At 38.4% G+C, this 26,662-nt stretch overlaps 2 protein-coding genes across 3 annotated transcripts in view; one reads left to right on the top strand and one right to left on the bottom strand.

Annotated features, from left to right (window-relative positions):
- Positions 1 to 12,764, bottom strand: part of LOC126976475 (putative fatty acyl-CoA reductase CG5065) — a 29,170-nt gene extending 16,406 nt beyond the window's left edge. Inside the window, exon 1 of one of the 2 annotated variants that reach the window (XM_050824825.1) lies at positions 12,636 to 12,764. The gene's annotated coding sequence lies outside the window, so the exon portion shown is untranslated. Of the gene's footprint in view, positions 1 to 4,613; positions 4,678 to 12,635 lie in introns of those variants that run through there. The other variant, XM_050824824.1, reaches the window with a different exon arrangement.
- Positions 11,863 to 26,662, top strand: part of LOC126976463 (NAD(+) hydrolase sarm1-like) — a 38,113-nt gene continuing 23,313 nt past the window's right edge. Inside the window, exon 1 of the mRNA XM_050824788.1 lies at positions 11,863 to 12,232. Coding sequence (XP_050680745.1) covers positions 11,972 to 12,232 — 261 coding nt within the window. The 5' untranslated portion in view covers positions 11,863 to 11,971. The remainder of the gene's footprint in view (positions 12,233 to 26,662) is intronic.

Genomic DNA, 26,662 nt, shown 5'->3' with positions numbered 1-26,662 from the left:
TTGGTCCCATGCGTTGATTTAGCCCTTCGTGCAAAATAATCCAGGAGGAATCTAATGAGAAAACTATTCCACTTCAATTTTATTATGTGATCCTTCAAAATGCCCTGGTTTCAATGCATTCCTAAAAAATTGTTAAAAACAAATTGTAGACAATTCAATTATTAATAACATTGCTCTCTTATACAATCTTGAAAAAGTTAAGAGTTTTATTAAAGGTAAGCTTGTGAGCGCGCGAAATTAACAAATAAAAAACAGGTATAAACAATTAAATTTTGGAAAATCTCTATTATGAATATAATTATTACCAATTGTAAAAAAAAAAAAATTTTTTTTCTATTTTTTATATATTTTTCACGGGTCAAAAATACTCAAATTTGAGATTTTTTTAACCTTTAAAAATTCATATCTCGAAAAATTTTAACTTTGTCGTGAAAAGACCGTTTTAACCTCCCTTTTTATTACCCCTGGCAACATGCATTTATATCATCAGTTTGATCGCAGAAAAAAATTGAGGTGGAATAGTTTTCCATACTCATGCGCCGATTCCTCCTGGACTTAAAGTAATGTCGTCTTTGTTACATACTGCCGAATGAAGAATCAAATCCATGTTACATTTATTGGTTACTGACTTTTAAATATTAATTATGGCATAAATTGCTTGATCAACCTTTAGAGAGGCAAAAATTTAGGGCTTACTAGTTTAGCCTAGGCAGAACCTTAACTACACTTGAATCCGCGTGTTAACCGGTTTTAACGTTTATTTACATTATAATATCAACTGTTAAATCTGTTTAGCCTTCGCCAAACAAGTTGAGTTTAATGCTAATTGTTCTGAGCTAAGTGAATAACATAACTACATGGGACACTCAGAAACTTCTGAGAAACTTTATTAAATCTTTTCAAAGTACTCTCCATCACCCTCTATACAAAGTCTCATGCGTCTAAGTCTTGTTTTCGAAACGTCTCAGTTTTCGAAACACTTATTCCAGTCTGCCGCAGACACACCTTCAACGGTCTTCTCGAACGCTGTTAGCGTATCTTCAGGCAACAGAAACTGGCTCCCTTTGAGTTGATTTTATATTTTAGGGAATAACAAGAAGTCACACGGTCCTAGATCAGGACTGTAAGGAGTAATATTGACCGGTGTGGTGTCTTGTTTTGAGCGCTGAGTGTGCGGGTGCGTTGTCGTGGTGAAGTATTGCTTCAGTCCGCGGAGCCCGGATCGGTCGGTGGTCACTTATGGCAGTGAAAACTTCTCGCACATTGTAGTATACCATTCGGCGTTGGTTCCGTAATGGAATCGACGCTTAATATCCAACCACAGTGAAGAAAGTAGCGATCATAAATTTACCTGAGATTTCCGATCGCTTAACCTGGATAGATGATGGTTTCTTTTGAAACAGCCAAATAGTCGACTGACGCTGTGTTGCGGGAAAAGTACGGTTTACTTAAATACTTCTCAAATACTTAAAGGCAGTAAGTACCCGGACAGGGCCTAAAGTTTACTATTATTTATATAAAGGTAGACTCGTGAAATGCTGCAAAATGCAAGCCACAAGATGACACAAAGTCGATCCTATTCTCATTTGGATCGCATAATAACACTGTACACTACTTTAATATAAATGTATTTCTGTTCTATTACATTCATTATATTTATAGTATTTAACGTATATATGTTTACAAAATTATTTTTATACGTTTTAATGTGTTTTTTTCTTTTTTTTAATATTATTGTTTACTGGCACTCCGACAGTTAACCAGGTAGATGCTGAAAATCAGCGCTGAAGCCAGTATTGGTTTACAGCACAAGCTGAGCATCGGCCTTTTCTTTTCTCACACAGCATATTTAGATTGTATATTTTATGTGTGTGACATGGAATAAATGTTTCATATTCTTATTAATATGGTATAATTGCCATCATTGTTTCGAATTAATGAACGAAGGAGAGAATTTTTCCTTTTTAAAAGATCTTTAATAGATTCCGAGCGAGTGATATATTGTAGATGCATTAGATTTGTTTTGAGTTGTGTTTCTATTCTATTTCTGGTGCATAACTGTGGTGAACTTCTTCGTGTCCGACTTTGAACCTACACATATGACATTAATTTGACGGGAGCTAGAAATGAGATATCGTATCGAAATACGATTCGCTATAGAACATCTTGTAATGCTTTCCAACTCAAGCCAAATCAAGTTATTCTGTTTATATATAAGAATTGGCAAACGGGCCAGAGATTCACGTGTTGAGAAGTCGTGAGGTGACCGCTCAAGGACATCCGCAACACCAGGGCTTCAAGAGACGCTTTGCCAGACTTTTAGTTGGGAATAATATTCAAAGCTTTGTGGGCAGATGTTCCCGTTAAACAATAAATGAACAATTTTTCTTTTGTATAGAGGAGGAGAGGAGGATAAACGAGCGTACGGGTCACTAGATGTTAAGTGATCACCGCCGCCCACTTCTCCAGAGGAGTCACAGGCGCGTTGCCGGCCTTCTAGAAAGAAGTCGAATCGAAACACCACGCAAGGAAGGTCATTCCGCAGTTTGGTTGTAAGTGGAAGAAAGCTGCACTGTAGTAGAACCTACAATATAATAGGGTATAGACTATCTGACAGCCCGATAATTCCTGACCAATTTTGACTTGTCAATGTGTGCGTAAGATAGTGGTTAATAATCAAAATACTAAGGAGCTAATGCCAAGTGTGTTTGACTGTTTACAACTTGTTAAAACAAATTCGGTTACAGTAAATATAGATTAACTAAGTTATTTAACCAGTGGGAGGCTCCTTTGTACAGGATACCGGCTAGATTATGGGTACCACAACGGCGCCAATTCCTGCCCTGAAACAGTAATGTGTAAGCATTACTGTGTTTCGGTCTGAAGGACGCCGTAGCTAGTGAAATTAGTGGGTAAATGAGACTCAACATCTTATATCTCAGGGTGACGAGCGCAGTTGTAGTGCCGCTCAGAATTATTGGGCTTTCAAGAATCCTGAACGGCACTGCATTGTAATGGGCTGGGAGTATCAATCACCATCAGCTGAATGTCCTGCTCGTGTCGTCCTATATTGCCAAAAAAAATTGGCTTTTCTTTACAAACTTGCTATATCTCCGTTGGAGGTGTTCTTATCTCTCGCATGCTTTGGTATTCTATACGCTAGTATATTGTAAGTCTATAAGAACATACAAATTACTTTTAATTTACGCAAAACTATGACGTGAGACCACCTAGGTAAGATAAATCACGTCATTCACCTATGACATTAACTGTACCTATGTCTATTGTAAAGTTTCAATGAGTCTTAGCAAACAATTCTTATTGTCATACGCAAGCTTCTATACGAAAATTGATGTTATTTATATAGTTAATTTTATGATTACATTTGGCAATAGAATGGCAGAGTTTATAACCATAAAACTATGACTTTCTACGCAAAACTGGTAGCTTATGTGACACACTTAATACTTATAGTAAGGCATATAAAGTTACGTCAATTGCAGACTTTTTTGGAATGTTAAAAGATCATAGCATTAATACGTAATAGATTGTATTTAATTAATTTTATACTTAGCTACCTTATTTACAATTAATATATAATATACTAGCTGACCCGACAGACGTTGTTCTGTACATTATAAAAAATACTGTTTTATACGAATTTGCCAATAATATTTCAAAACATCAAGAATTATTATTTCGTAAATAATGCTCCCTGCTGTTATAATGAAATTGTTTCACAGCGGAACTGTCAAACCGTGCGTCACTAAATTCACTCATAGAAAATATGTCCATGCAAAACAAATATTGAAAATAATAATAATTATGGGGCTCAAATCGAAATAAAAACTATCCTATCTCTGCACTCCATGAAGTAATCCCCATTGAAATCCGCCCATTCGTTTAGGAGTCCATCGCGGACAAACAACGTATCACGTAATTTATATATATTGAGATTATATTGTATAATATATGTAACTGTGTCATTTCTAAAGTAAAATTATTATGAATTATTCTTTTTGTCTTGTGAATATAAGCATAATTGTAACAGCAGTAATAAAAACGAAAGATGTTATTAATATCCCATTAAAAGTACATAATATCTGTTACATAATTTGAAGACATAGGAATGCTTAAAGGTTACAGGAGTATAAAATTAATACATAATATAGATTGTATTCAATTATTTTCAGACTTAGCAAATTTCTTGTTTACATATTGTGTTATAAGTACTGTACAACCTGTCTGTGTTATTTCTAAAGTAAAGTAATTATGGATTGAATTGTTATTATCTTGTGAATATAACAATTATTGAAATAGCAGTAATAACGAAAGTGTTGTTATTATTATACCTCTTAAAACATTTTATAACTACTCAAATGCATCTATTATTAATCAATACATCTAATGCAAAATACTATCAGTCCCTGTTTTTTTAAATCCTTAATATTTATAAAACTGTTGTATCATGAAACAATGCATTCGTTGCATCAAAATTTAATAGTTATATATTAGTTTTGCTTACTGCGTATTATATAAAATTTGTGTCAAATTTCAAACGAGATACTTATATTACAAATCTAAATCAAATAGTAAAAGTGAAACTCGCTCACCGTTCCTTCTCTTGTGATCCGAATGAACGCGCGCTCACTACTAGAGCGTTGTCGCTTGTGTAACTTAAACTTAGCAATAACTTGTACTATGAACTTAGGCTTGCGTGATGATCGTTCACGTAAATTACTCGTTTCTCGTATTTTAAGTTGGTTACCACAGTATTGGTATAACTTGTATGTTAGTAAGTACCCCTCGCTAATATGTAGATTCTTCAGTCCTAATCGGTGTTACTTACCCGGAATAGCTTTTTTTTATGGAAGAGGAGGAACAACGAGCTTACGGGTCATCTGATGTTAAGTGATCACCGCCACACACATTCTTTCCCAACACCTGAGGAATCACTGGAGCGTTGCCGGCCTTTAAGGAAGGTGTACGTGCTTTGTTGGAAGGTACCCATTTCATATCGGGATTCGGGGATTCCATTCCGGTAGCTCATACCACAGCTTTGTAGTACGTGGAAGAGAGTTCCTTGAAAACCAGACTGTGGAGGAACGCCACATATCCAGATGGTGGGGATGATATCTTAAGTTGTGGCGTGTCACATCTCTTCGGAACACTCCCCGTGATTTATCACGGTAGAATCTTCGCTTCGCGCGTAGAGACGTCACTTTATTGTGTATCTACACAATAAAGTGACGTCTCTACGCAACGCCAAGTGATCGAGACGTTCACAGAACACTGGGTCCCCGATAGTTCGAGCAGCTCTGCGTTGCACGCGGTCAAATGTATCGAGCTGATTATGGGTTACGCCAGACCAAAGATGATAGCAATGCTCCATATGTGGTCGGACCTGCGCTTCGTACAGCGCTAGAGTGTGGGCAGGCTTGAAGTATTGCCGTGCTCTATTTATGACGCCCAGCTGCTTTGGGGCCAATTTGGCATTACCCTCCAGATGACCACGGATTCGGCAATCGCTCGAGATTTCCAGAACCACTATTCCGATACTAGACGAGGTTTTAAGAAAGGTTTTGTCGAAGAGCGGTGATACGACAAATGGTTTTTATTGAAATAATATCTTTGAAAATGTAGTAAGCTGGAGATTTACTATTAAATAAGTGTGTCATTTTTAATAAAGTACCTGTGTTTGCTTCTGAGTTCATAAATATATTTTTTTTAAATATGCATGATGACCAATTAGGAATTCGCCATTCGCTATCTGTCAATTCATCTGTATAGCTCATAGAGATGGAAAATGTATATTGCTCTCTTTTATCTATGTTTTACCATATACCTAAGAAAATAACTCAAACTAATTATACAGGATTTTTAAATCCAGCCTTAAGAAGTAGAGACCCTTACCACAGAATAAACTAGACTTATGTCACATATCATCTTACGTCTGTGACGACCGCAACTGTGATGCCGCACAGAAATTCGGGTTCAATCAAGAATCCAAAGGAGCAACGTATTATAATGAGCGAATATAATAAGATGAACGCATTGTTGTCGCGGCATGCTTATAATAAAAAAAAACATGTGAATGTTTGTGATTCATTACGACTGTACATTGTATTGTCACGGTTAAATATAAAAATCGGGTTTGGCTGGTAGCATGAATAATATAAATTTATATGTTTAATAAAAAAAATGTCCATTGTACGAGATATAATTAAATTACTTTTACATGCCATTGTAATTATTTCGAAGTCACGTCAATATTAAGTTAAAATTACCCTCGAATACTTATATTACTTACATTATTAATGGTTTTATTTCATTTTTTATGGGAGAGGAGAACAAACTAGCGTATGGGTCACCTGATGTTAAATGATCACCGCTGCCCATATTCTCTTGCAACACCAGGGGAAAAACAGGAGCGTTGCCGGCCCTTTAAGGAAGGTGTACGTGCGTGCTTTTTTTTTAAAGAACCCATGTAGTGTCGTCCCAGAAACACCGCACAAGAAAGCTCATTCCACAGCTTTGTAGTATGTGGAAGAAAGTTCCTTGAAAACCGCATTGTGGAGGACCGCCACACATCCAGCTGGTGGGGATGATATCCTAATTTGTAGCGTGTCGTACAAAGATGGAATTCGGCGGCAGGAATCAGGTCTTTAGAACGCTCTCCGTGATTAATTTGGTAAAAGAATGAAGCGGCATCTTTACGCAATGCCAGGTGATCGACCCGTGCACAGGGCACTGGATCACCAACGATTCGAGCAGCTCTGCGTTGCACACGGTGAAATGGTGTGAGCTGATACTGGTGTGCGCCAGACCAAAGATTTATTTATTTATAACTACGTCCAGTAGTTGTGTAACTTAGTAGATAGGTACATATCAATTTATAACAATAATCTTACTATCAATGCACCATATTTTGAGATGCGCAGTAATAAGTAACATCCGTATTTATATTAAAGGAATAAAATAAAATGAATGGGAATAAAATTTAATAAATATCTGAGTGAAAAAAAAAAATTATATAGAATGTGGAGAACGCGAATGCATCCGTTCTCTCTCAACAATCTCAAAACAGCTCTTTTGAAATCCGGTTATTTCTCAACAAATAGATATATATATAGAACAGCAATACTCCATATTATGTGGCCGGATTTGCACTTTGTAGATTGCTAGAATGCCTTCTAAATTCAATTGGACGTAGTTCCTGAAAATTCGTTCCAAGCCACAAACATCACATTTTAGGGAATTCGTGTTTAAAGTTTAATAAATATTAGTGTATTCCATACATGTGGGTTGGGCTACTAAGTCATGTCATTTAAAGAGTGACAGTAGGGCTGCCATTTTATGTCAGTCCGTTAATATGAATCACGTGACCAGTTTTGTGTTCTTAGCTCAATTTCGACATGATTGTGGTTTGGAATGTTTTTCTGGAATTACGTCCAATTTTAATAAAGAATTTTCATATTCATTTAGTGATTTTTATCCAGAAACACAACTAATTATAATATGTAGGTATAAATGAGATAAGGATCTTTCAAAAGACAAGCATCACGCTTGTCTTTTGAAAATTATAAATAAATTGTAATATTAATTACCGTGGAAAACTTATTTAATTAATTCATACCTTTTCTCATAAATGATAATTCTTTATTTGTGTTAAAACATGGTAAATACTTCTGCCCTGTACTTTCTCCGGGGCGTAAAAAGAATAGGGGAGTCCCAGGCCCATGGGTGTCGTAAGAGGCGACTAAGGGCTTTTTAGAAGTGGTAGAGTCACGCTGCCGTCTTATGACGTCAGCACAATCGGGCCAGACTCGTCCGGGTTAATTACCACACTCGCACAGAATACCGGCGTGAAGTAGCGGCCTAGTGCCGCTATGTTTCGCATAGGTTAGTGTCGAGGACCGGAGGCCATCCCTTCCCTCCCCCCCCACACAAATTATGAGAGCGGTCCGTAAAAAGATATTACCCCAGGAGGGTACCAGCTCTACCAGAGCCGGAGAATCCCTCCCCGAGCACTCTCGCTCGGGCCGCCCTTCGTATTCTGGGGTGGGCACAGAACCGCGCATGACCGAGGACAAACGAGGCAGTAACACCACGGCACCCCGCTCCACGCTCAACGTGGACTTTTGCAATATCAGGGGAATTCACTCCAATTTAATCGCCGTCCACCACCACCTTGAGACGGCGCAGCCGGCCTTGTGTTTCCTTACGGAGACGCAGATATCTCGACCTAGCGATACGTCATATTTAACGTACCCCGGGTACAAAATTGAGCACAACTTTTTGCCTCATGCCGGGGTATGTGTGTACGTTAGGGAGGATATCTGCTGTCGCCGTCTCGGCAATTTTCTGGCTCCGCGTAGATTTAGACGACCGCGTCCGTATCTATGCGTGTGTCTACAGGTCCCATAGTGGTAACGCAGAAACCGATCATCTCATGGGCTGCGTTCAAGCTGCAATTGACGTCGTGCTTGCACAGATCCCCTTCGCTGAAATCGTGGTCTTGGGTGATTTCAACGGGCACAATGCCGAATGGCTTGGATCACGTACCACAGACTACGCAGGGCGATCTGTGCATAATTTTGCATTGGCGTATGGTCTGTCCCAATTGGTTGAGTCGCCAACGCGGCTCCCGGATGTGGATAGCCACATGCCGTCCTTATTAGATCTTCTGCTGACTACACATCCCGATGGTTACCAGGTCGTTGTCGACGCCCCTCTTGGAACGTCCGACCATTGCCTGGTCAGGAGTGTAGTGCCTATCCGACGCCAACGTCGCAGACCACCAGCGACCCGCCGCGTTTGGCACTACAAGTCAGCAGATTGGGATAGGATGCGTTCCTTTTTTGCATCCTACCCTTGGGGCAAGGTTTGTTTCTCTTCGGATGATCCTAGTGCCTGCGCCATTGCAGTAGGCGATGTGATACTGCAGGGCATGGATATTTTTATACCAAGCTCTGTAGTACCGATCGGTGGCAGATCACAGCCCTGGTTCGATGCGTCAGTTAAAGCAGCATCTGACTGCAAAAAACAGGCGTATCGAACTTGGGTTGCGGCGCTGGGCACAAAGGATCCGAATTGCAAAGTTCTTAAGAGGAAATATAACCGTGCCTCCAGATTTTTTAAGCGGCAAATCGCCCGTGCGAAGTCTAAGCACGTCGTCAAAATCGGCGAGCAGCTTTCCAGTTACCCGACCGGAACACGCAAGTTCTGGTCGTTGTCGAAAGCTGCTCTTGGTAACTTCAACCAGCCGTCCATGCCGCCGTTGCACATGAGGAATGACACCCTGGCCCATACGGCAAAAGAGTAAGCCGAGCTCCTGTGCGCTCTTTTCGCCTCCAACTCGACTCTTGACGACAACGGAAAAACACCGCCGACCATCCCGCGGTGTCAGAGCTCTATTCCTGAAGTACAGTTCAGACAGAAAACTGTTAGGCGAGCTCTGTTTTCGTTGGACGTCAGGAAGTCGAGCGGGCCGGATGGCATTTCTCCAATCGTGCTTAGAACGTGTGCCCCTGAGTTGACGCCGGTGCTAACGCGTTTATTCCGGCACTCTTATTCCAAAGGCGTAGTCCCTGACTCATGGAAGTCAGCCCTTGTCCATCCGATCCAAAAAAAAGGAGACAGTTCGGATCCGGCGAACTACAGGCCTATTGCTATCACCTCCCTGCTCTCCAAAATCATGGAGAGCATAATTAGCCACCAGCTTTTAGTATACCTAGAGGGTCACCAGTTGATCAACGACCGACAGTACGGGTTTCGCCATGGACGGTCGGCAGGTGATCTTCTGGTATACCTAACACATAGATGGGCGGCGGCTATTGAAAGCAAGGGGGAAGGCCTGGCAGTTAGCCTGGATATAGCGAAGGCCTTTGATCGTGTATGGCACAAGGCGCTCCTCTCAAAACTTCCATCATTTGGGCTTCCCGAGAGCACTTGCACAAGCAAGTGGACCTCCAGCTTCCTCACTGGGCGTAGCATACAGGTCGTTGTCGACGGATTTTGCTCGAACCCGAAGCCCGTGAATGCTGGAGTGCCCCAAGGCTGTGTGCTATCTCCGACGCTGTTTCTTCTGCATATCAATGATATGTTGGACACCTCCAACATGCATTGCTATGCAGATGACAGCACTGGTGATGCCGTATACACGGGCCATGCAGGTCTCTCTCGGGAAATCGTCGACCAGTGCCGGGAGAAACTTGTGTCTTCTATCGAGTCCTCTCTCGAGAAGGTCGCGGAATGGGGTAAATTGAACCTTGTCCAATTTAACCCCCAGAAGACTCACATTCTAGCGCTCTACAAGGCGCAGGTCCGGCCACACATGGAGTATTGCTGTCATCTCTGGTCTGGTGCACCCCAGTATCTGCTCGATCCATTTGACCGCGTGCAACGTAGAGCAGCTCGAATTGTCGGGGACTCAGTGCTCTGTGAACGGCTGGATCACTTGGCGTTGCGTAGAGACGTCGCTTCATTGTGTGTCTTCTACCGCATTTATCACGGGGAGTGTTCCGAAGAGCTGTTTAACCTGATTCCTGCCGCCGAATTTCACCATCGTACGACACGCCACAAGTTAGGATATCATCCCCACCATCTGGATGTGTGGCGGTCCTCCACAGTGCGGTTTTCAAGAAGCTTTCTCCCTCGTACTACAAAGCTGTGGAATGAGCTGTGTTTCGGGGACGATACGACATGGGTACCTTCAAAAAAAGCGCGTACACCTTCCTTAAAGGCCGGCAACGCTCTTGTGATTCCTCTGGTGTTGCAAGAGAATGTGGGCGGCGGTGATCACTTAACACCAGGTGACCCGTACGCTCGTTTGTCCTCCTATTCCATAAAAAAAAAAAAAATACAGCCTGCAACTACAATCACAGGCTGAATGGTGCAAGAAAATTTAGATTGTGTCTTATTTAATAATTAAGTAATAATAAGTATAATATGGTTTTCGCTTTCAAAAATTGTACCTATATCATTTATACATCCCTTTTGCTATGTTGAAGTCGCAATAAATTAATATTGGAGTGGTTGGGCTCAGAAAAGTTATGGTATAATTTTATTTAAATTGTCATTGATTACAACGACATCTATCGGATATTACAGTAACAATATGACAAAATTCGGAGAGTGACACAGTGCATGTTTGTTTACTCTACAACCAAATGATGCTAACAGTTTCAAATAGATGGCTTAAAAATAAAAATAGAACTAAGTATTTTTCTAGAAGAGACTTGTTTTTTTAGAAATACAATAATTATTATTGAGACTGATGTTTTAATATTTCATTTCGGTCTTTGTGAATTGTATGAGGCTTCTTATTACTATTTAAGATAAAATTTCAAGTAGGACGATATAGACTACATATCGGTACCTATAACTAATTAACTATACTCAATAACTCTTCGAAAATAAACAAAGATCTTAATAGAATTACTGTAGTTTCATTTAATTACACACAATGAAAAAAACAGCTGTGTGTGAAAACTGAATCAAACAACATAATCTTCAGTATTCATAATTCTATTAAAATTCCTGTGGTATATTTCACCGTGACTGTCTTAACCCGAGCGAGTGCTACTTTTCCGAGCGTGACAGCTCAGACTAATTCAATAGCCACGAAATTTTTGATTATGTGCTAGGCGCGTCTTAAAAGTGTTCACAACAAAATAATATTCTTATTAATACTAGACGTTACAGATTACAGTATGGTAGTCTGAAGGTTGTTCTTTATACAATATATTTTTAGCTCGCGTAAAATCGTGGCGGAAGGATTTATTATTACCTACTTACTCAGTACGAACAACTATGTGAAATAAACAAATATAAACTCTTTATGTACACTGTACAGTTGTCGTTTGAACCGATCTGGCAGCCGCGGGCATTCGGTGTTTCGGCGCCGACGCCGATACGCCTCAATAATTGGCCGCGACTGCTTACCAAAATATGTTTACCGATTGTCGTAATGGGTAACGTTCAATGTTACACCGAAAAGCATCACGGCAAGAAAGATAAACATGGAAAAAGCAAAAGAAATACAGATAACAAAACAGAGAAGAAAGATCAAGACGAATTGAATAACACACAAGATGTAAACATAGTTTCTGCGGTGAATGAAATTTCGGAACCGAAAGGCGAAACATTGAGGCTACGTGATAGTGAAAATTTAACAAAAACCATCAATGATGTTGGAGATACAGAAGACACACCAACTAAAGACGATCAGGTAGATCCCTTTTTTATTCCATTCTCGATTAAAATCGCTGTTAAGATATTTTAAAATGTATCGCGTCGCCGTGTTTACTTGTATGCTAACGAGTTTACATACGAGTGTAAAATTACGTAGTAAGTTTAATCGTACGTTACACATCAAAATTTACGTTATATACCTACCGAATCAGAAGTAATAAAGATTTTTCGAGGTGTTTTATATGTTTGTTTAGACGTATCTTTATAGCGTGATACGTTATAAGGTATTGTACATTTTTTCCGCGATGATCTAATAGACTAATATGCTTTATCAGCGGTCAAGGATATTAAACGGAGAGTACACTACTTGTTATCTCAAGGCTTTCGTCTTTGTTTTCTCACAAAAGATATTACAACTTCTGAATACTTTAACTACTTACATGAGAAAGGTAATATCGTCTTTGACACAGCTTTAGGTTCTGGGAAACTGATATCTAATAAGACAAGGTAGGTACTTAGAAATCGATCGAATGAAAAACGTATGAAACGTTGAAGAAAAAGAACTAACGTTCCCGAGGCTTACGAAATTATTTTTGTAATGGTATTTACCACAAGATATTAATTTAATTGGCATTTGCACTCTCCGCGGCAGTGCTATCAGAAATCTTTGGAATGTTTCCAAAACAACACATTATTTATATTTTGTAAATTACATATTACAAATGGACTATGACGTCATAAGGAATAAAATTGAGGTGTATTATAGTCAAAATTATACCAGATTTTTTTTAACTGATCAAGGTAACGGCTCTACTGATTTTCACTGGCAATCATTTTATAAGGATTTGAAATCAATGAATTAAGATTCTGCAAAAAATAAAAACGGTGAAATTATATAATATAAGGTACGGGTACTCGTTTCCCCACTGGAATCTTTTTTCAATTAAATAAATGTTTGCTAACCGTGTGTGGGCTTTTTGGAATTTTCATGAAGGGCACTCAGCCGGTCAGAAAATGATCTCGCACATTATAACCTCTAATGGTGTAATTGTGATATTGTCAGATGTCACTGGCAAAGACCATTATCTTTGGGCTCATTCAGAATACGTCGAGGCTTTAGCAATGGTTGTGCCTGACCGTGGGCACCGCGCCGGTATATGGGCGCCCTCACTACATAGCTTTAGGGTATTATTTTGGTGCTAATTCTAAAACAACATGCCGTCGCTCTAACGCAGGCGAGACAATCGAATTAAAATTTTAATATTTTATTCATAATAAAATTTAAAATCACTTATTGAAAGTCAAAAACTGCCACTTATTTCAAAAAGTATGCCCCAGACCTGAAAACGGGCGCAAAAACTCAGCTGGATTATTTTACAAAATAAAATGTCGGTACATTACAATTTATTTTTAAATAGCCTGAGCGCTCTATTTTCAATCTGTGATATCATTAAGAAAGTCGTTTATGTTGTATACAAGACATTTCTTTTGTATTTTTTTTTTTGAATTATGTTGCGTATTGATTTAGAGCGTATTGATCGCCCTGATTCGACTAAGCCGAGTACGTAGTAGGCATAACGAGTTGGTGTTTGTTCCTGGGTGTCAACATTATGATTATTACATTTTCTAGAAGATTCGCTTATGTATTAGTGCGGTAACGACAACTGCAACTCCGACGAAAAATCAGGGTTTCCTCCTCGACAATTTCCATCTCCAACAATTAACCAATCTTTACGACATGTCAATCCGAGTAGGTTACAGTACGGATAGATTCGCTTTCCGTTACTATCTTGCTGCATCTTTAACTAACCTGTAATTATTAAGTGTGCTAATATACATGTTTAGTTACTGTAGTGATATTTAATAAATCAAATCAAAATTAGTTTATTCACGTAGGTCACGAAAATGACATTTATGAATGTCAAAAAAAAATTCTTATTGAATCTACCGCTTCTTCGTAAAGGGTTGAGCTAATGAGAAGAAGTAGCAAGAAACTCATTGCCACTCTTTTATATCAAGATTTACATCTACATCGGTTTATAAATCATTTCAATTACAATATGATATGTAAAATGTAAAATAAACATGCCTCTATTGGGCAAAATTATAAAATAATCGACATACAAGCCTCTATTGGGGAATGTATAAGTTCTGTACAAAAATATAACAATGAAGATGCATCTTCAAGCAATTTAAATTAAGTTATTCGACAAGGGAGGACAACTCTTGCAATATACAAAATAGGCAACATTCACCAAATATAAATGTTACTGCTATAGATAATCATAATATAAAGCTCATAAATATTGTTCACCAGAATATACAAGGTATCTCAAGTAAGGAATTAGAAATTGAACTGTTTTTGAGCTGCTGTAATATAGATATATTACAGAACATTGGCGTAAGAGTCATCAGCTCCAGTTTAGTTTTAGAGAACATAAAGTAGTCAGTTCGTTTTGTAGAAGTAGGGCAATACATGGAGGTTCCCTAATTATTATTAATAATAGATTAAAATGTAAAAATAGAACAGATATATATATATAGAAAAGTATAAAGAGACTCTGCATAAAAAATATAATATTAGAAGGGTTAGGGAACAAAAGCTAATTAATAATAAACTATCAAATTATTACGGTAAACGAACAGATAGATATATGTTAACCTATGTATTTAATAATATAGACATATTAAGACAGATCCCCAAGATAAAGATTGAATTACTTAAGTTTTAAGCCTTAAAATGTAATATTACATAATATTAGGTAATAAGTATAGAAATATATCATAATAATATAGTTAGCAGCTTACATTATTATACTTTAATTTAAGAACCATTTTATGTTATGTTTGTATACCATTAGGATTAGCAGGTTATATATAAAATTCATGAGCGTATCTCGCCGATGCCTCTATTTATTTACGGTATGTGTGGATTGATGCATCTACTATACTCAATAACTCTTGTGTTTATAAGTATTAATTTACTTTTTTTTCTTTTTTTGACTTATTCGTGTAAGCCTTTCAGTTTTTGACATTTGAGTATTTTTTTTGCGTCACTTTGCATATATTGTAATTGAAATGATTTGTAAAACAATTAAAATGTAAATCTTGACTTAAAAGAGTGGCAATGAGTTTCTTGCTACTTCCTCTCATTAGCTCAACCCTTTACGAAGTGGCGGTAAATTCAATAAGAAACAATATTTTTTTTTTTTGATAATAAGTGTCATTTCCGTGACCTACATGAATAAAGTGTTTTTGAATTTTGAATTTGAATTTTGATAAACGTAACGTTTGGCGAGTAAATAAGTGTAACTTAAATGTAAGTAGATATATGTAAAATAAATAAATAAAAAATGTGTTACTTCAAAAATAGCGCGTATTACTTTCTGAAAGGCCGACTCTTGTTCCAAAGAGCTGTTTGACCTTATTTCTGCTGCCGAATTCCACTTCGCACGACACGCCACAAATTAGGATATCATCACCACAACCATCTCGATGTGTGGTGTTTGTCCACAGTGCGGTTTTCAAGGAACTTTCTTCCACGTACATCAAGGCTGTGGAATGAGCTTTCTTGTGCGGTGTTTCCGGGAGGATACGACATGGGTATCTTCAAACAAAGCGCGTACACCTTACGCCCCTGTGATCCCTCTGTTGTTGCAAGAGAATATGGGCGGTGGTGATCACTTAACACCAGGAGTCCGTGACCGAACACCTTTCTAAAAGGCCGACAACCCTCCTGCAATTCCTCTGGTGTTAACTCAACATAAGGTATACGCTCGCTTATCTTATTCTTCCATAAAAAAACTTACAAATATGAATAACAAAATCTATAATATTATTTAAATAGCCGGAAAGAAAAATATGCATTACCTATTGTTATCAACAGCTGTTTTCAATTCAATATAACATCGCTATCAGTAACAATTTAAGTGCATCTGTAGTCATACCAATGCCTCACCTCTCAGCCTAACAATACAGGCTGAATTGATAAAAATGATGACAAAAATTATTTACGTAGAAACCCAGTCATCATACAGGCACTAGTCAGTACGTTGTAAATCGTCTTACGATAAGCACGATTACTTATGTACTTAATTGTAACATCATCACCTAGGAATTTATTATTTCTACAAAAACCGCGTGAGCAATGCGTTGAGTTTAACAAGTTTGTTAAAAATTAATTGTTTCGAGATTTTCAGTTTTAAAATGGATTTTTTATAGTTACAAATAGAGTGATTTAATTATAATGGATTTGAAAAACAATTATGTGTTCACCGGAAAGCCGAAAAGCTATTTACCAAAAAAGGTAAACATTACACTTTATTTAATTAATTATTATTTTTAACAAAATAAGCTGCCCGATACGCCCTGCCCATTACAATGCAGTGTCCCTCAGGATTCTTGAAAAATCCAAAAAATCTAATCGGCACTACGTTTGCGCTCGTCACCTTGAGACATAAGATGTTGTATCATTTGCCCAGTAATTTCACTAGCTACGGCGCCCTTCAGACCGAAACACAATAATGTTTACACGTTATTGCTTCACGATCAGGATAAGTTTGGAAGCTACAGATTATAATAATAATAAGTTACCGTATACTTTTTATAAACAATCCCCGAAAAACACGTATTGATGGTCCTTGATGTGTTGGTTTCGAAGGAAAATTGATTCCTTTAGAATTCTTTTTGACGTCATTTCTTACACTACCACCGCTTTGGAAACAAATGGCGCTCTAAGAGAGAATCAGCTGCGCAAGAAACTCTCCTAATATTCTTTTTTTTGCACTCTTTTCAATAAAATATACCATATTGTACTGTCATTGTTATTGCTATAAAATAATCATAATCTAGTCCCAGGCTGTCCGATCACTTAGATGTTCAGCTGTAGAGTAGTAGGATTTACGACAATACCATTTTTTAATAAAAAAAATTAAATTTATTTTTAGATAATGCCTGATCAGTGGCTGGGACCTTATTATAAAGATATTATGTATCTTATGAAGCCTACTAAATTTAATTACAAGCAATCCCTTATTTCTAGAGTTTAAAAATGAAAATTACTATTTAGAACACAAAGTTGACGATTTTTGTGAACGTATACTAAATTTTTATAAGTGTACTGTGTGACAATGAACAGTCATAATGTTACTTATTAGTAGAGTTTTAGCAATATTGATTTATTCCTAGCTTCTGTCTTCATCCTTGCACCTATATCGTTGGAGACTCTTAGTATCTATGAGCTTTTAATAAAATAAATAAGTTTTTAATGTAGGTTACAAACATAATTATTTTCTTTCCTTATAAAAGTTATTAAAACATAGAGACTGTATATTCAAGTACAAATCATAAATAAATTGAAGTTTTGCCGTGTGCAGCGAATCATCGGTTTAAAAATAATAAAACGGTCCAAATTGTGTTAGCCGTTACAAGTTTCTTTGTAAGAAATAATATTTTTTAAAGCTGTAATTCTTTTAGACGCGTTAGGGACATTTTATCAGTGAATTTTTACGATGCACGCGCACACCGTCAAGTAAATTCAACATCCTGACGTTACCTGGTCAAGTAGACCATTTGTATCATAATTCAGCTACTGGCCTACCAAGCCTATTGTAACTCATATTATGTCTACTGAACCACAAGCAATTGAGGAGAATTAAATAAATTTCATTATATAATTTCAATTTATATACCTACAAGCCACGTTTTTTTTAATGAAAATAAGGGACGAGACGAGCAGGACGTACAGCCGATGACAATGAATACGCCCTGCCCATTAAAATGCAGTGCTGCTCAGGATTCTTGAAAAACCCCAAAAATTCTGAGTGGCACTACAACTGCGCTCGTCACCTTGAGACATAAAATGTTAAGTCTCATTTGCCCAGTAATTTCACTAGCTACGGCCCCTTCAGACTGAAACACAGTAATGCTAACACATTACTACCTGTGCAAAGGAGCCTCCCATTTTAAGATAAAAAAAAATATTTATCTCTAATTGTATAAAAATTATTTAATTACACTTTAACTAAATCATGCGGTACAATAATATTTTCATTGTTTGTGTTTTATATTATCTTCTTTATAACAATTATATTAAATTTTCTACAAACGTAAAATAGCACAAGGAATAAATTTTTTTTTCGGCAAAGTAGAATAACTTATTGCGTACGCACACACTTTTTTTGTTGCTTTCAATTTTGTGATAGGCTATTTTGCAGAGAATGTCGGCTAGATTAGAACCACAGCCGCAATAATGGAACAGCTCAACTCAAAGCTAATTTATCTCTGATAGCGACAAGTCTCAGCGGCGCACAGCGTGGCACTCAATAGTGTTGTTTCCCTAAGATTGCTTATCGGCCGTATAAATCATGTGTAAGTGTGCGTGCGTCTATTCGGGTGCTCTAGTATGAGGTCAAAATACTGTTCTGTTACTGTATTGTGTCACAGCGCATTATTTTGCAAGCATTGCTGTCTTTTAGTTCGAAGGTCGCCGTAGTTACTTAAATTACCGGGTTAATGAAACATGTTATGTCTCAAAGTGGGTATAGCCCAGTGGTTAGAGATCTCGCCAATAGAGCTGGAGATCCCGGGTTCGAATCCCGGAGCTATGTAGCTTAATCATACCAATCAGAGTGCATCATCATAAGGCTTATATTTTGCTATAATATATAAATATAGCATCAGAAATAAAAGGAACAGTATGCATTTTAACATTTTTAGATTTTGTTCAAAAAATATAAAGCCTTAAAGATAAGCAACTAACATTATTATGTTCGATTCCGGTTCAACCAGGCATTTAAAATGTATGAATGTAGTTTAAATTGATTTTTAAAGTAAAAAAAAACTTCTTTCAGTAAAATGTTACATCTGCAATATTTGAGGTAATTCCCCTGCATGTGGCATAGCAGAGGGAAGTCCTGTATAGAGATTATAATATATAAAAATTACGTGCGTACAAAGTACCCATGTCAGAAGTGAAACCTGCATTGTAATCAACCTATAAAATGCATATGAAGTCCTGGTACATGTTGCTAGGATTTTTTTTTTGTGGAATAGGAGGACAAACGAGCGTATGGGTCACATGGTGTTAAGTGATCACCGCCGCCCACACTCTCCTGCAACACCAGAGGAAACACAAGAGCGTTGCCGGCCTTTAAGGAAGGTGTACGCGCTTTTCTTGAAGGTACCCATGTCGTATCGTCCCGGAAACACCGCACAAGGAAGCTCATTCCACAGCTTCGTGGTACGAGGAAGAAAGCTCCTTGAAAACCGCACTGTGGAGGACCGCCGCACATCCAGATGGTGGGGATGATATCGTAACTTGTGGCGTGTCGTGCGAAGCTGAAATTCGGTGGCAGGAATCAGGTTGAACAGCTCTTCGGAACACTCCCCGTGATAAATGCGGTAGAAGACACACAATGAAGCGACGTCTCTACGCAACGCCAAGTGATCCAGCCGTTCACAGAGTACTGGGTCCCCGACAATTCGAGCTGCTCTGCGTTGCACGCGGTCAAATGGATCGAGCTGATACTGGGGTGCGCCAGACCAGAGATGACAGCAATACTCCATGTGAGGCCGGACCTGCGCTTTGTAGAGCGCTAGAATGTGGGGGCCGGCTTGAAGTATTGCGGTGCTCTATTTATGACGCTTAGTTTCTTTGAAGCCAGTTTGGCTTTCCCCTTCAGATGGCCACGGAATTGGCAATTGCTCGAGATTTCGAGATCCAGTATTCCGATACTAGGCGAGGCTTTAAGGGAAGTGTTCTCGAAGAGCGGTGATACGGCAAATGGGTTTTTTTTTTAGTGTTAAACGCGCAAACTTGAGTCTTCTGGGGGTTAAATTGGACAAGGTTCAACTTACCCCATTCCGTGACCTTCTCGAGAGAGGACTCGATAGAAGACACAAGTTTCTCCCGGCACTGGTCGACGTTTTCCCGAGAGAGACCTGCATGGCCCGTGTATATGGCATCACCAGTGCTGTCGTCTGCATAGCAATGCATGTTGGCGGTGTCCAACATATCATTGATATGCAGAAGAAACAGCGTGGGAGATAGCACACAGCCTTGGGGCACTCCAGCGTTCACGGGCTTGGGATTCGAGCAATAACCGTCGAAAACGACCTGTATGCTGCGCCCAGTGAGGAAGCTGGAGGTCCACTTGCATAAGCTCTCGGGAAGCCCAAATGATGGAAGTTTTGCGAGGAGCGCCTTGTGCCATACACGATCAAAGGCCTTCGCTATAGATCAAAGGCCTGGCAGTTGGCCTGGATATATCCAAGCCAACTGCCAGGCCTTCCCAGGCCAGTCGACCGACCATGGCGAAGGCCGTACTGCCGGTCGTTGATCAACTGGTGACCCTCAAGGTATACCAAGAGCTGGCGGTTAATTATGCTCTCCATGATTTTGGAGAGTAGGGAGGTAATAGCAATAGGCAGGATCCGAACTGTCTCATTTTTTTTGGATCGGATGGACAAGGGCTGACTTCCATGAATCAGGGACTACGCCTTTTGAATAAGAGTGCCGGAATAAACGCGTTAGCACCGGCGTCAACTCAGGGGCACAAGTTCTAAGCACGATTGGAGAAATGCCATCCGGCCCGCTTGACTTCCTGACGTCCAACGAAAACAGAGCTCGCCTAACAGTTTTCTGTCGGAACTGTACTTCAGGCATGGAGCTCTGACACTGCGGGAAGGTCGGCGGTGTTTTTCCGTTGTCGTCAAGAGTCGAGTTGGAGGCAAAAAGAGTGCACAGGAGATCGGCTTTCTCTTTTGCCGTATGGGCCAGGGTGTCATTCCTCATGTGCAACGGCGGCATGGACGGCTGGTTGAAGTTACCAAGAGCAGCTTTCGACAACGACCAGAACTTGCGTGTTCCGGTCGGGTAACTGGAAAGCTGCTCGCCAATTTTGACGACGTGCTTCGATTTCGCACGGGCGATTTGCTACTTAAAAAATCTGGAGGCACGGTTATATTTCCTCTTCAGAACTTTGCAGTTCGGATCCTTTGAGCCCAGCGCCGCAACCCAAGTTCGATACGCCTGTTTTTTGCAGTCAGATGCTGCTTTAACTGACGCATCGAACCAAGGCTGTGATCTGCCACCGATCGGTACTACAGAGCTTGGTATAAAAATATCCATGCCCTGCAGTATCACATCGGCTACTGCAACGGCGCAGGCACTAGGATCATCCGAAGGGAAACAAACCCTGCCCCAAGGGTAGGATGCAAAAAAGGAACGCATCCTATCCCAATCTGCTGACTTGTAGTGCCAAACGCGGCGGGTCGCAGGTGGTCTGCGACGTTGGCGTCGGATAGGCACTACACTCCTGACCAGGCAATGGTCGGACGTTCCGAGAGGGGCGTCGACAAAGACCTGGTAACAATCGGGATGTGTAGTCAGCAGAAGATCTAATAAGGACCTCATGTGGCTATCCACATCCGGGAGCCGCGTCGGCGACTCAACCAATTGGGACAGACCATACGCCAATGCAAAACTATGCACAGATCGCCCTGCGTAGTCTGTGGTAGGTGATCCAAGCCATTCGGCATTGTGCCCGTTGAAATCACCCAAGACTACGATTTCAGCGGAGGGGATCTGAGCAAGCACGTCATCAAATGCCGCTTGAATGAGGTGATCCGTTTCTGCGTTACCACTATGGGACCTGTAGACACACGCATAGATGCGGACTCGGTCGTCTAAATCTACGCGGAGCCAGAGAGTAGACAGGTCCCTACCCTCAAAATTGCCGAGACGGCGACAGCAGATATCCTCCCTAACGTACACACATACCCCGGCATGAGGCATGAAATTATGCTCAATTTTGTACCCGGGGTACGTTAAATATGACGTATCGCTAGGTCGACATATCTGCGTCTCCGTAAGGAAACACAAGGCCGGCTGCGCCGTCTCAAGGTGGTGGTGGACGGCGTTTAAGTTGGAGTGAATTGCTAGGATTACACATGATTACAATCACTATGAAAGACATTACTATTACCGCTTCCATATTTATGTTCTCCTGGTATCTATGTAGTAATTATAATGTAATACGCGACACACATAAGACAATCTCTTCTTCAACTATGATCACCTGCTAGTGGGAGGCTCCTTTGAACAGGAAGCCGGCTAGAGTATGGGTACCACAACGGCGCCTATTTCTGCCGTGATGCAGTAATGTGTAAACATTACTGTGTTTCGTCTGAAGGGCGCCGTCGCTAGTGAAATTACTGGGCAAATGAGACTTAATATCTTATGTCTCAAGGTGTCGCTCAGAATTATTGTTGTTTTTTTTTCAAGAATCCTGAGCGGCATTGTAATAGTCAGGGCGTATCAATTACCATCAGCTGAACGTCCTGCTCGTCGCGTCCCTCATCGATTTTCAAATCGCTAAAAACTCTAGTAAAAATTACTACAAAAAAAATACTTTCAATTAATAGTAGGCTTCATGTAGGCCCGATATAACTATTATTAAACTGTTGTTTTTGTATTCTGCAACAGGAAAACTGCAGTCCATATTCCATATAGGCATTCAACTTAAGTAATCTGTAACTAGATACCGTCAAACCAGTTGATCCAGAATAGTGAGACGAATGCTTATGGTAAACTAGTTGACATAGGATGCTATACCCGTATATAAACCCGGTATAGGTAGGTACCTACAGTGTGTAATAGTTAAGTGTGACCAGGTGATTATATCAAAAAGTTTTAAACTGACATTGAAAGAACCTTACCTAATTAGTGAAATGACATCTGTCATTATATAACTATCCACAATTTTCATGTTAAACTTCCATACATTAAGTATGAGATAAGTAAAACCACGGCTCCTATTTCTGCCGTGAAGCAGTAATGTGTAAGCATTACTGTGTTTCGGTCTGAAGGGCGCCGTACCTTGTGAAATTACTGGGTGAACGAGACTTAACATCTCTTGTCTCAAGGTGACGAGTGCAGTTGTAGTGCCGCCAATAATTTTTAGGTTTTTTAATAATCTTGAGCGACACTGCATTGCATAATGGGCAGGGCGTATCAATTATCATCAGCTGAACGCCCTGCTCGTCTCGTCCTTTATTTTCATAAAAAAAAGATTTTCTACTTGCTAAGAAATAAATATTAAACTTTGGTTTTAGTACTTTGTGACGTTAATAAATAGTTTCCAGTATAAAAAATAAGAAAACTAAAACCTTTCTACTAATCTCATACTAAAATATGAATGTATAGGAGTGTTTAAAATTAAAATTTTTGTTACTTCTCGTTTCATTTTTAAATAGTTATTGATGTCATTTTACTAATCAAGTAAACTACTTTCAATATCAGTTAAAAGTTTTTTGACATCTGTAATAGTTACGGACTAATCACCTGGTCATACTTAACGATCACATCCTGTATATATATCGATATACTTAGGCCCGTTTATATACTTTTGATTTTTTAGGACTTAACATCTACTACCGCACAGATTTACCCATACAAATCTGATGAAGTACAATTTCCTGTAACGTACAATCATAAATAATAATAATAAATACCTGTTTATTTTCTCTCCCTAAAATAGTACAGTAGTCTTACGTTTTAACAGCTGGTATTTTGTGAGGAGCTTGTAGGAGTTCACAGGAAATAAACATCAGGACACTGGATCTATATATATTAAGATTAACTAAATACCAGCTGTCCCGAGAGCTGTTCTGTCAATAGAAAAAAAAATTTAATTATTCGGGAATAATGTAGTCTTCCGCCATCGGAAATGTGTTATCATTGTTAATGAGTTAAAAATGAAACAAAAACATGTTTCTGAATGATTTATAATATTACATTACTTCATTAATTAAGTTCCTGTATCCCCTGGGCAGAGGGCATCCACAGTGCATCTCCATCGTGAACAGACAGACGCATAGATAGGCAGAGGACTATGTTTTATAATATACAGTAGTGATACATATATGCAGATACATATAAATATGCGAATGTAAGTACGTAATTACAATACATTGCCGCTCAGGATTCTTGAAAAACCCAAAATTCTTAGTGGCATTGCAATTGCGTTCGTCACTATGAGACATAAGATGTTAATTAGTCTCACTAGCCCAGTAATTTCACTAGCTACGGTACTTTCAAACTAAATCAGAAATAATGTTTGCACATTACTGCTAAGGAGATGAAAAAGGTGGCACTTTGGTAAGCCAGAATCATTATGCGAGATAGGCCGGGAGACCGATAGAAAAAAAATATTAAAAAAAAATATATTCCTCTAAGTAGTCTGTGTAAGCTCTCGCAAACATAATATTATGTTAAAGCCTTCCACTGGCAACAAAGTATTAACTCGTAAGTAAGTGCAAAGTAAGTCTGCTTGAGTCAACTAATCGAGAGCGATCAGTCAGAGCTTAATAGATAGAGTAATTTTTACACAACTAGCTGCCCCGACAGACGTTGTTCTGTAGATAATAAAAAAATACTGTTTTATAGGACTTTGCCAATTTTATTTTAAAACATCAAGAATTATTTCGTAAACAATGCCCCCTGTTGTTATAATGAAATTGTTTCACAGCGGAACTGTCATACCGTGAGTCTCTAAATTCTCTCATAGAAAATATGTCCAAACAAAACAAATATTGAAAATAAAAATAATTATGGGTCCCAAATCGAAATAACAACCATCCTATCTCTCAAGTTGGACCAAACTGCACTCCATGAAGTAATCCCCATTGAAATCCGTTCATTAGTTTAGGAGTCCATCGCGGACAAACAACGTGTCACGTAATTTATATATATTAAGATTATAATTTAAATTCTCTCAACAGGCCAGGCTTATTACTGTAGTGTGGATGACAGCTTATTCTCGCGATATGTCAATCACTGTGTGCGTGTGTTTCGACGCGTTCACAACCATTGAGTCTATCAAGACGTATAAATTATATAAGTTTAAAATATTATAACCTCGCCTTGATGAGGTTGTCACTTCTGTAGTGTGGTGTGAAATACTTTAATACATTTATAATTAATATTCTTATTGGAGAAAATTCATTGTTATATTATATTTTCGTTATTATATTTTTTTAATCGATACATAAATGACATTAGATTATCTTTATGCAGCTTCAAAATAACAACTTATTACTTATTTACTCTTATGTTACTCTATGTATAAATTCAAAATCATTTCTTAATGCTACTTTGAGTAGGATTTTTAAATTATTTTAATCTTAAACATTTGTTTGTATGTCTCATGTAATAATAATAATAATAATATTGACACACTTTTTACACAAATTATCTTGCCCCAAGTTAAGCATATATAGCCTGTGTTATGGGTTACAAGACAATGATATATTTAATACAATATACTTACTTAAACATACATAAATTCATATAAACATACATAAATACATTTAAACATCCATGACTCAGAAACAAACATCCATATTCATCATATAAATGCTTGCACCTACCGGGATTCGAACCCGGGACCTCTAGCTTAGTAGGTAGGAGCGCTAACCACTCGGCTATACAGGTCGTCACATCATCGTCATGTGGTTCACAAATAAGTAATGTCTGGCAACATAATAAAAAATAATTGAACGCAATGTTCGGTCTTATGAGTCAGCGCGCATTAGGTCTTGATTCATTCAGTTTCGAAGCCACACGAGTGTATTAATAGATGCAATGTGATAAGAAACCACGAGCACACGCGGTGAATCATAATGGATTATTTGCTCCGGAAAGATCCGACTGTAACCATAAAGTCAGTACACTCTGTTATTTATTCCGGTCGTAAATTATACCGAGTGGTGTTTCAAAATAACTCTATCGTTTAAATTGATATTGACTGGACGTACGAATACATTTATGTTTCTTTTGTCTTCCGGCTGATTTGATTTCTTTTTGTCTATTATTGTAGTTATATCCCGTCAATCTTCATTTGCTTTTTCACAGTTGTTGTAACATCTTCTATCATTCTACATATCTATATATATTTAAATGAATTGCTGTACGTTAGTCTCGCTAAAACTCGAAAACGGCTGGACCGATTTGGCTAATTTTAGTCTTGAATTATTTGTGGAAGCCCAGAGAAGGTTTAAAATGTGAATAAATACTAAAATGTTCGGAATTAAAAAAAAACAAAATTTTGTTTTTCCTTTGATGTGTCCCCTGTCGTTCAGAAATCAAATTGAAAGAATAGTTTAAAATGAATAACTAATTAGAATCTTTGTACCTTTCTAACTTTCTCAGGAAGTAAGAAACAAACTTAATTTTAGCTATAGTTGGTAGAATAACTACAGATGTTAAGTACATGATGGCAATACAACGTTTGCTGGGTCAGCTAGTTCTATATAAAAATAATTCCATATTATCGGCATTTAAAAAAAAACATTGCGTAAGGAATCATGTGGATGCTACATATTATCAAATCAAATCAAAATCACTTTATTTAAAGTAAGATAGAAATATATTTTTTTGTAACAAACACAATATTTACATAATATA

Source organism: Leptidea sinapis, chromosome 41 (assembly GCF_905404315.1).
Source record: "Leptidea sinapis chromosome 41, ilLepSina1.1, whole genome shotgun sequence".
Lineage (NCBI taxonomy): Eukaryota > Metazoa > Arthropoda > Insecta > Lepidoptera > Pieridae > Leptidea > Leptidea sinapis.
Note: the sequence above shows the minus strand (reverse complement) of the source record. Positions and strands in the feature narration are given on the sequence as shown.